Source organism: Schistosoma mansoni (assembly GCF_000237925.1).
Source record: "Schistosoma mansoni, WGS project CABG00000000 data, supercontig 0041, strain Puerto Rico, whole genome shotgun sequence".
Taxonomy (NCBI): domain Eukaryota; kingdom Metazoa; phylum Platyhelminthes; class Trematoda; order Strigeidida; family Schistosomatidae; genus Schistosoma; species Schistosoma mansoni.
The window spans coordinates 1,456,427-1,468,838 of record NW_017386027.1 but is presented as its reverse complement, the minus strand read 5'-3'; the positions used below and the strand labels follow the sequence as shown (position 1 = coordinate 1,468,838).

The 12,412-nt window shown below is 36.6% G+C and overlaps 1 protein-coding gene across 1 annotated transcript; it reads right to left on the bottom strand.

The window, feature by feature from the left end:
- Positions 1–3,770: 3,770 nt before the first annotated feature.
- Smp_156100 (hypothetical protein) lies at positions 3,771–11,037 on the bottom strand (the record flags this gene model as incomplete). The annotated part of the gene is made up of 4 exons (XM_018790696.1): positions 3,771–4,038; positions 6,351–6,523; positions 8,803–9,065; positions 10,638–11,037. The coding sequence occupies 4 exons, from the start codon at positions 11,035–11,037 to the stop codon at positions 3,771–3,773; spliced, it is 1,104 nt and encodes a 367-aa protein (XP_018646091.1).
- Positions 11,038–12,412: the final 1,375 nt, after the last annotated feature.

Here is a 12,412-nt window from a genome sequence, read left to right as displayed (position 1 = left end):
CCAGTGCTTCCAGGTTTTCCCTGGTGGTCTATCATCGGTTGACTCACGCTTTCAACTATGAAAATGTAATTTAGTTCAAATCATCACACCGAATCCACACAAACAGATAAAACGAACAAGATGAATAGTAAAAAGGTCAAAATAAAGTAGTAACATCAGTGACAATGGAAAAGATTAAATATTGCAGAAAATAGTTCAGTATGAAGGAATACTGAAACCTATTATCTATGGGAAGACAAAAAATAAGTCCATCTATGCCAGTGTGATCGATTCTGAGCCATATCATTTAACATCACCAATCCACTAGTCACAATTATGAACTGGACTCCAACTAAGTAGTCTGCATTTACCAAGATGATTTGGTTTAACAATGAATTGATAGACTGATGCTTTGTCTTCAATTTGTCACCTACAGGTTCCTGCAAACTTAAACGTTTATACTCTAGCCAGCACCAAATATCGAAGTAGGTAGTGGTTTATGCATATGTAGTGTACTATTCACATAAATATTTTAGAAAGTTTCGTAATATAACTGCACATGCATACCACTGTCATCATCATCGAAGTGGTAAAACAGGAGTAGAAAATAAGAAAAAGTAGATTAATTTCAACACTTACAATTCTTTGAATACAATCAGAATGTTATATAGTTGAGATCATGAGTCAATTGAAGCTAGACCACCATAGAAAACCTGGAAGCACTGGACAGCCGTTTTGTGGTGTAGCTTCAATTGACTCATGATCTCAACTATATAAAATTATTAAAAATCTCCACAAAACCCCCTTCTGATAACAATTAGAATGGTCGACATTTATACCATTAGCGATGTAACGTTAAAATATTGACAGAAAAAAATAGTGAGAAAACGTGGGATTGATTAACAGATAGTAAGCTTGAACTAATAAGCCTTGATGAACTAAAGAACAATGATATACGGAAGGGAACAATACACATATCACATAGTAAGATGATGATATGGAAGTGTAAGGGAGTCATCTTAAATAAGTGTATAATTACTTAATCAGGAATACCATTTATGCCCTTGTCCTGGTCAGTTCAATCATCTTTATAAAGGAACAAGTATTATTTGTAGGTATTCAGTAGTCTATATCTTCTCTGTTTGCATAAAATGGTTTCTTTCAAATGAACCTTTAGGAGAATGTATGCTGAGTAGATAAATCAGACCGTAGAATTATAACACAAAAGTAATCACCTTTTTTTCACACTTTCAATAGTACGGAAGTATGGAATTTACAACAATGTTCGGTGTGAAATAGATACTACCATTGGTGCTGGATAATAGTCTGATAATGTCGTGAATTCGTGTAGGTGGATAATATGAACCGGTAGGTGTTAATTTAGTGGCTAACAGATAACCTAGTAGCTGCGAGGACTGAAGCTAACATCTTCCACCCTTTGAGAGGACCATGGGATGAACACTGCTGATCAATCACAAACTTAGAATAAGACAGCAGTTCATTAAGGATGAAAAATATATTTGTAAAATCCCAGTGACTGAATTTCAAGTAAATCCAAATTTAAACGAAAGTTCTTATAAGGACAGTTATCCGTTTACTCATCCTATTTCTCAATCGTTATCACATCAAAACCAGTTCTTGATGTAAATCATCTTTAAAACAAGAGACAAATCTCGTGCAAGATGAAAGAACAAGTCACCAAAACAACTGATAACGATGTCAACCAGTACCTATCTATCGAATAACCATACGAAACTCGGGAGTCAAGAAACGATAACCTCCAAAAAGGAAAATCTCGCGAAAATCATTCTTACCTGACTAAAGATAAAGAATGCAACAGTAAGTCCAGCGCATATTATTGTATAAGTTAAAAGTACCATAAAACGATATATAATACCACTATAATATCGACGTTGTTCCATTGGAAGATTGTTTAACAAACGACGTTTGCCCAATATTTGTATAAATGCTTTAACAACTAATATAGTTAAATAGATCATATAAGCAAATGCACACAAAGCACCGATGACAATACTTGTTAAGCCCATTTTTGCAGCAATTGGATGAGACCATATACTGGCAAACGATAAAATAAGATGGAAACACATCAACGGAGTTAATCATAATATCTTGACAGATAATGACAAGGGTGTGTATAAATTTTCAGTCAAATAAATTAAACAGTTACAGATACATTGTAAGCAAAGATGGATAGTGGCTAGCAGCGGAATCCAGGACGCGCGTTTCGTCCTGACTGACGAGTCCCAAATGGGACGAAACGCGCGTCCTGGATTCCACTGTTAGCCACTATCCATCTTTGTTTACAATGCTTGTGAATTTGGGCTGTATCGAGGCAATACGCACAGTACGCACATATGCCAATTAGAGACTGACCAGTTGCAGTTCTAACACATCGATAGGAAGATTCAAACAAACAATACTAAATGAATTTAATTACAGATACATCTTTAGACTACACACTTTCTACATGATTTCATAATTGATGAATAATTCGTTGTATGCAATAATGGTATTTTCTTTTCATTTTAAAGAGGCACTGGTTTAAAAAAACTCTCATCTTTCAAGTTCATCTTCTGCAACGCACATAAATTCCTAAATCAATTTACTGTCGCTTGTGTGCCGCAGTATACTACTTATTAATAATCAGTAGTTTGAACAATGTTCGGCAACTTTTGTAGTCTATGTGTTGTACCGAATAACATCTTTTTTACAACTATCAATAATATTTTGATAATTTCGGTTTATTCTAATACGTGTAACACGATTTTGTCTTTATATCTGTGCAATTTTCTTGTGTGGATGCGTTACTTATATTCTAAACGTAAGTCTAAGTTGAGTAGAATTTACACATATAGTCTAATTTATTTATGTCAATTCCTGACACTATCGCTTACCATAGTCGTTTGAAAATGTTAGGTGGTTGAAGGTAATCTGCAGGAGATCCGTCACGGACCGGATAACTCAGTGGTAACGTCTTATATTGTAAAGCTGGGTGATGCGAGTTTGAATTGAATAAGAGACACGCGTCCCCTCAATATGACGGGTATATCCCGCTGACGAGTGTCCATTAGCACAGAAACTAGATTAGTCAGCGTTGCCTCCTGATTACCTCTAAAAACATAACATCTCAACATATGACTAACAGAACCACAACGCACAAAAACAACTTTATCTTTAAACGTCAAACAATACTTTTATTTTCACATCACTCTAGCCGACCTGCTTGACATGGTAGAACAATTATTTAAACCAATATAAGTCAATTAAGTCACCAAAGTAAGCAATCCCGAACACCGCATTAAGATGGCAGATACGACAGAACTTTGACTACAATTTTACCAAATTAGTTTGTTATTTGTTGATCCCTACCTTTTAATGTTTGATCTTTATCATACATTGACACTGTGGACATCTTTAATAAACATTGAAATAGCTACGGAATACTTGTAATTGAAATCGCAAAACGATCTAAGTTAGACAACCACTGGAAACCTGAAAGCAATGGACAACTGTCGTCAGAGACGCGCATCCACGACTCCACCAGAAGACACTGGACCCGGGATCCATAGTTTCGCTAGCGAACAGTTAAACAACTTGGCCGTAATCCAGTGGTATGCACGTCTAACTTTAATTGATTTGAGGTATTACACTCTAGATCATGGACTGAGTGAAGTAGTCCAGTGCTCTCAATTTTTTAGTCGTTTTCTAGCTTAGATTAGTACATAGTCTCGATAACATTAGATTATCTGCACAACCCCTCATATTAACAATTACCTGTAAAATGGATTACGTATTTGTACTCCACGTTCAGCTAATTCAAAAATAAATAAAGCAGCACAACAACTGGCCACAAGTAAAATTCTTGGCCAATACAATCCATTTAAACCATAACAATTATTATTAGACTTTGATCGATTCCCTGATGATGATTCTTGCATCATGTGCTCACCAGTGAAAACAAGCCAAAAGCAAACAAGTGTAGCATAAAATAAACCTTGACGTATATCACTTAAGACAAGCCAAAATGAAAAGTTATATCTGAATAGGAAAAAGAAAAAGATTGCATTTGAACATTTAAACAAAATTGTAAGGTTTGTGTTAACAGTAAGACACAATTATTACAGTCTCATAAATATAAGATACTAATACTCAACATTAATAGATTCACAATGCCAGCTGTTTGGTGTAGAAACAGGAGTTTCAACAAAATCTAAAAGTAAACATACCATAACATGGTTATTCATTGAACGATTATCGGTCCGAACATATAGGTAGGTGAATAGACTATCCGGTTAGAGTTCACAACTCAATTGTGACTAATAGTTGAAGATTTTTACGAATTTCAGAGTCTATCAAAACTTCGCAATATTTTAACTAATGAAAAAATCATAATGATAATGTTAGCGGGACATAGATTGGATTAAAGCATGTTCCGTGCAGGATTATGTTGGGGCACGTTGATTGGTTATTTTTTAACCAATCAGCGCTAGTGAATACTTGGAGAAGACTCCAGAATCTTCTCGTATGAAAACCATAAGTATACTAACGTTTTTTCAATTGTGATTCCTATTTCCATCTACCCTTGTCATCTGGAATATAATTTCGTCCCTGTTTAGCCGTGTTCTGACTTGAGGACTTGTCGAGTGAAGTAGTGTCCACGAATACTAAGTAATAGGAGTAGCTGGGTCGTAATAAGAGGAACTATAACAGACAGATCGATACATCTTTAATCTTTAACGTTATTAGGTGAAATAATTTTCTGGTATTCATAAGTTAGTTTATAGAAACGTGAAATGTAGTTTGCGTTCAACTGACAAATAAATAACTCGTCAATATATACAGAGAGGATTATAATCACGCCATTTGTTCCCTTCAAGATACTGTAGTCCATGTGCATAAGTGGTTTGGAATCAGGGTTTTCCAACTCTCCTAGGTGGATCCTCTATATCCATCAACCCGGTTAAGGCTTCGGACATTCGCTTTTTGTCTTCTCAATTTCGTAAACAACACCCCCGCCACGAGAAGGCAATGAGTAGGACTTCCCTAGCAGAGGCTATAAACGCGTGTCCGTGTGAGAACATTTCGAGAGGGAGAGGGGACTCTCCCACTCTCGGCCGTACCAGAGCATTTAGGGGCAGTGTAATTACCAATTGTTAAAGTGTAATTTTAACAATTGGTATTTCCGAATCAATCAGTCTGTGAAAGTGAGGAGTTAGTTGATGGTAGTATTGCAATTAAAATTGTTTGGTTTCAAGAATGATAAATATTCAATCAACAAATTTCTGTTTGCTTACAATACGTAAACAATTCGGCATAATAGAGGTCTGAGAATACAACACACGGGTTGGGCATGCGGATTTAAAATTTGCTTTGTAATTACGAATGACCTACGCGGGTAAGATGGAATACTTTGATTTAAAGTCAATTGTATGTGAGCCGATTCTGATCTCTGACTACCCATAAGACCATATTTCCATAACGTCCCTTCGTTAAATCAGGTATATGCCTTTAGATACTCTGGGAAAAATTACCTACTTCATTTAGAAAACTCAGGTATTATTATAAACCACGCACGAATAATTGGAATTAACGACAGAAATAATGAACGACTTAATAAACTGATGCGATTTTCCAGTAAACATGATCTACGTGACAGACCAAAAATACCCAAACATTCAATATTAGGAATAATGCACATAATACATTCTTTTGTCGAAACTCATGAGTACATTTCCTTATTTTATTTAAACACAAATGTTGGTACAAGGAGGCACAAAATATATATGCACCACAATTCATCATTCCATTTGCATGAAGACTAGAATAATGTCCGGACGCCCAAACCGAAGCAGGTGGTTTTCTTAGGGAGCCACTCCCCGAGCCTTTGACCTACAGGTCTAATCCACAGTTCCATAGTAGTCAGTGACCAACAATTGGTTCAGGATACTGGAGTCCATGTGCACCATTGGTTTGGAATCAGAGTTTTCCACCTCTCCTAGGTGGATCCTCTATATCCATCAACCCGGTTGAGGCTCCGGACATTCGCCTTTTTGTTTTCTCAATTTCGTAAACAACACCCCAACTGTGAGAAGACAGTGAGTAGGACTTCCCTGACATAGGCCGTATACGCGTGTCCATGTGAGAGCATTTCGAGAGGGAGAGCTGACTCTCCCCACCCTCAGCCATGCCATGGCATTTGAAACCATCATGTACAGACGGCGATGTATTTTAGTTCAGATTTGAAGACACAAATCAAATTGCATTTTTCATTATCAATCCCCATTCCAAGTTTGTGATAACCAATTATATATATATACTAGTAAATCTAAGAAACAAATAAATAGACTTACATAAGCGATAACCATTCAACTGGACAGTTCAATATAGATAAACAAATTCCCAAGATGAATATAGTTTTTTCTAGTATGTTTGGTGGACGTTCTAACTCTTTGACACGATGACCAAAAAATATCAAAGCCAGTAATACAATTGGGAATGAAAATGTTTTCAATGAAAACCATACCTATAATTGAAAATATACAAGAAAAAATTTTCATATAGCTACAAACTACACTGAGTTTGTTAACCACATATCAGATGAGGGTAGATTGGGACAGAAAATTTATTACCGTACAGATTAACGGTCATCTAATGCACCCATACACAATATCAGATAGCAAAATTATTTTACAGGTTTTAGGGAACATCTGGGGAACCACTCGTTAAGGAAATTATTAGGACTGAAATCATCTTCCCTTCTTAAGGCGATTTTAATGTTAAATGCTCTTACGCGAGGCTGCGTTCACTGGTTCGAAGCATTAGACAAATGTTCATTTGAATTTCCTGATACCAGACTAGCTCGATTCCCTCCAACCATCCAACCAATTGTTCAGGTCAAGTATGTAATTAAGTTAGACACTCCGTTAACTCCAAAGATTATTTTCCTGGACCACTTAAACAATTTTTCAGTTCCTAAAGCTGAGCTGGATTCCTACTGAGCCTCGAGATACAACATTACTGTTTCCGTAAACTGGTCACGATTTAAATAAGAGTCAATCGTATAAACTAAATAACTGACAACAAATTTGAGTTATATCCTGTACCTTTGAAAAACAAAGTAATGGACAATTAGGTGTATCGGTATATCCCTACTCAACTGACCTTATGTATACTGAACTAAGATTTAATGAAAATAAACTTATTATCTGATGATTATAAAGGTATATTTTAAGTTCCAAAGATTGGAGATATTGGATTGAATGGCTCAGATGCACTCACTCTTTGTCTTCCCTTATATCCCGAAATTGTCTCATGCTTTCTGCTTCTCTTTCTATTACTAAACGTTTGTATCACTATTGATACATTTACTACGTTTAATAAACTGGGACCCGAACTATTAAGTTCATCTTGGTGTTATAATGTAATGTGAAAACTTGAACCGACGCACATGTGTTCCAGGTACTACGTTGGATATGACTAACTGACACTATTAGTTGTTCATTAAAAGACTTAAATCTTTTTTATTTGTGATAATTATCTTTTTATCAAACTATTCGTTCAAATATTGACAAATATTTGTATAAATTTAATCTTTACAATGTTTGAAGTGAAACAAACAAACCACGCAGTGTAAAATTACTGTTGGAGAAAGATATGTAAGAAAAACAATCTGGAAATGCTTTGGATGTTTCTTGCATTATTTTACTCTAAAACCTATCTATTCTCTAGTCATGGGAGGCTAGAAATTTGATCTCTTCCTTATCAGGATTACTACTTTCATATTTTGAACAAACAATTCTAAGTTCACATGCTATAATTTTAAATGAAGTATTTAGATTATTAATTTCAATACGCAACCATAAAACCTGAGAATTTATTGGAAAGTATTCTTCGTTTATACATCAGTTTTCACTGCAATGTAACAAAATTTTATGAGTTCGAACTTTTATCTGAATATACATCAGGTTAATAGGTTTAACTACAGGACACAAGTATCAAGTTTAGGATCCGCAAACATAGCATTTTGAAAACAGCATTAATAATGTGCTGACTATACATCACAAAAGAATCATAAGATGACGAATGATACGAAGGAGTAGAGAAACTTATAGGTAGAGTAACAAGAATTAAAAGATAGTGTTCAGGAAAACACTCCGATTTTCTAGGTTTCAATAAACTCAGCAACCTTGAGAGTGTTCGAACAATTGCCGTGAATAACGCCTACTATGTAGAAGATAAATCATTAGTTAAAGCAAAATAGGGGTGGGTTTTCAAGTTGTGTTTAAACTATATGTACAGTATGTGAATAGGGAATTTGGGTGATATGGTCTAGAATCGTTTATAATGGGGAAGGTGGATTCCCTACCCTCCTCCTGACCTTACGTTTCAGTATTCCTCCATTTATACCTTTCCATGGTCATTTTAAACCACATTCTAAGTATAATTTCTATCACACTACAAGCATCTCTTTTGTTATTTATCTCGTCGTGCTAATGAGGTATGACGAACTGGGTCAACACACATTTGTGCCGGGCTCTATATTGATGATGACATAAATACAAAGTCAGATTATCATATAGTAGCCATATCTTTAAATTTTGTGCTAATCTAGCCAAAGTTAACTGTCTGTTAAGGATTTAAAAAAAGCCAAATCAGATTCACGAAGTTTAATCAGCTCACTTTAAGATGAGACCAAAAGCGAAGATGTCAGTCCATCAGTCGTACGCAATGTAAAGACGTGAGATTATAAACGGTCAAAGTGGCAAACAATAGCCACAAGAAAATAACTAACAATTTATTCACCTTAGTAAATCCTCCATTTTGATGAATTTCAACCATCCACACATCCTGAATACTTCCGACACCAACATTGATTTTTCGCTTCTCATCAACAGGAATTCTCAGGTTTAACAAATATTCTTCATGATGACAACTAGCTAAGGTGAACAGAGGTAAAACTTCACAATCGTAGTAAAATCCTTCATCAAGTGCATGAGCATGTCCTTGATGTCGTTTGGCTTCACGGTCAAGAGTACATTTAAGCGGTCGAACTTCAACTGAACGAGCTAATTCGTGCCAAACATGTTTAGGATCATCATGATTACGATAACCCAGTCGTAAATCAAATGTTATCTCAGTATTTTCCAACTAAAACACATTAAAAAGCGTGAAAAAAAACAAGTATTTAGAATTATAGGATGGATAATAGTAACTGATATGTGAACTGAGTGAATTTGCCATTTTGAAGACATTTTGCTAGCCACCTAAAAGGAACCCACTAAAATAGGAAAACAACAACCCTGTTGTAAACGGAAGAACTAATACTAGAAGCAAGATACACAAACTTGCATTGTCAAAAAGTCAACTCTACAGTTTGTACTATACTTCGATAGATGCATTTCTTAGTGATCTTTTTCTTTTATAGTAAACAAAGCTCATAGAATGAAGTCAGATAATTTCCATCACATTGAACACGTGTTCTTCGAATCCTACTGTTTAGTTATGAAGCATTCACTACCCTTTTAGACGATGTCGTTACCTAAGATACGAATATTTTTTCCCTAAATCAGGATTTCTATGATCAAAACCGTACAAGTCAGGAAGATAAATGAACTTACCATGAGAGTTAAACTCTAAAGAGACAGCCAATGTACACAAAAATCCTGATCCTTATTTCACAGATACAATTATTAGTAAGCCCAGATACGGCCGAGGGTGGGGAGAGTCAGCTCTCCTTCTCGAAATGCTTACATGACCACGTACATATAGCCACTGACAGAGAAGTCCTACTCACTGTCTCCTCACGGTTGGGGTGTTGTTTACGAAATTGAGAGGACAAAAAGCGAATGTCCGGAGCCTTAACCGGGTTGATGGATATAGAGGATCCACCTAGGAGAGGTGGAAAACTCTGATTCCAAACCAATGGTGCACATGAGCTCCAGGATCCTGAAAGAAAAAATGGCGTATAAACCTATTGTTGGTCACCGACTACCATGGGACTGCATTTCCTAACGTTGTTTCACTGACTTGCGCATTAGACCTGTAGGTCAAAGGCTCGGGTAGTGGTTCCCTAAGAAAACCACCTGCTTCGGTTTGGGCGCTCGGACATTATTCTAGTTTTCATGCAAATCGAATTACGAATTGTGGTGCATATATATTTTGTGCTTCCTTGCAACAATATTGGCATTTAAATATATAAATAGTACGGGATAAATTGAGCTCCGTTAGTATTTGGAGGTGGTCAAGTTGAAACACCATGGATTATGGTACAAGTGATCTGAGTTATGTGCATAGTTTTGTACAACGTATACAAAACAACACAGACCAAGTACCAAATATGATTTACTAAAATTTACAACGGGATGTCGATGTTCCACAACTAATTTGCTGGTTACAAATTTTTCGATATACTACCGACTGAAGAAACAGGTGAATAAAAGATATGTTCTTCAAGAATATATAACCGTTTCAACTCCAGACAACGCTACGTCATGTACATCAACTACATACCGGACAGCTACCGCACGGCTTATATTAATGATATGAAAATGAAACCAGTCCATACTTGATCACATATTCTTAACTACTAGTATTACTTTTGCTGGAAATTTCATGTTTAAATAATTGCGAATTTTAACCTACTTCCTTGGAATATTTTTGCTTGATATCTAACATCAACACACCAATAACTTGTTGGAACCATCTGGTCATATGCAGATCCATCCCGTCTCTTGGGTGTGGAAACTGAGCAATGAACACAATCGAGTTTGCATCAACGTCAGACGGAACAACTTCCTCAATATCACCGTCTGGTAAGATTTCTTGGCAGCTCTCATTAGAAATAGGTCTGGCGAAATGCCACTTCAATACATCACCGGAACGATCAATACACTTGGACATTAATATCTGGTCTGTTGTGTTAGGAGCTGGGGCTATAAGTCCACCAATAAGGAAAAAACAAATTTGAACAGCTAGCATAAGACATCCGAAAGAAGCAAGCTTCCGAACGTTTAAAGTCTCCAGAACAACACCCGCCATCTCTGGTTTGAACAGAGCTCAGAAGTCTGACCTTGTGATTACCTCAATTCTCAATTTCAGTTTGGAAAGGACAGGAGGCTAGTTGATCTGTGTTAGTCTAGGCAGTGGTGGTCACTCATTTCACTCAACATTCTCTTGAAAGCGCCAACAGATGGAACTTCACATGTGTGTTGAGGTAGTGATTTTCACTCGTTGATGATTCGGTTGGAAAGTTGATAGTCAACTGACGAGTGATTTGTCCTGGGCTTGTGAACATTTTTGGAGTGTCCTCGTAAATGATATGGTTTGGAACACAAGAAAGGTGGGGGCGTATCATGTGCAATTGTGTCACCAAATAATTTAAAGACTGATCTATTCGCCTCTGGTTCTTCGATATGATAATGGAAATAAGTTTAGTTTAGCTGGTCGAGCATCATACGGGAGCTTCGCCATTCCGAGAATCAGCCTAGTTACTGTTCTTCGAACCTTCTCCAAAAGCTCAATGTCTCTTCTTAGGCAGTAGCTAGCCGCTTGTATGCAGTACTCAAGTTTAGGGTGCACAAATACTGTATACAAAGTCAAAAACGTTTTAGCGTCGACATGACTAAAAGCTCTACGTATTGACCATAGGGTTCTAAAACCTTTGGCGATTATTGCACGGCAGTGTACAGTAGCTTTGAAGTTTTGGCTATCGATGAAGTCTAAGTTATTGTGTCTGAATAACAGGTAGATCAGTGTTGTTCATCGCGTATGTATCTATACCTTGATGACTAATATGCATCACAATGCACTCGGAAGTATTTGTCGGCAACTGTCAAGTTGAGGACCATTCAGATATTTTTTCCAGGTGATGTTGAAGCTCTGAGCTATCGCCTTTACTTTTACCGCTCTCTATACCTTGACATCGTCAGCACATAACAAAACCGATGACGACAGGAGACGAGGGAATTCACTTACACACAAAAGGAACAATACTAGCCCCCAAATTAAACCCTGAGACACTCCGCTAAGCACAGTTTCCCAGTTAGGTAACTCAGAGTTCTCCATACTCTTTGTTGGCGTCAAACTAGGAAGTCTTTTATACACATTATTAAATTGCCTCCAACCCTGACATTTAACTTATATAACAGACGGTTGTGAGGATCTTTGTCGAAAGCTTTGCTGAAGTTAATGTAGAATACGTCTGTAGTGACCGGCCAGTCTCGATAAGAACACGATTGGAATAACAGAAACAATTATTATTATTGTAACCAATTGTACCAGAGATTGTTTTACTATATTTGTTAAACTGTATCAGTTTCACTTCTTGCTTCGCTCTCCGCCTTGTTTGGTTCGAGCTTGCTCACGCACTGCTTATTCGCTTGTACTTTTTGGCACGTCTCGGTATTATTTCGAT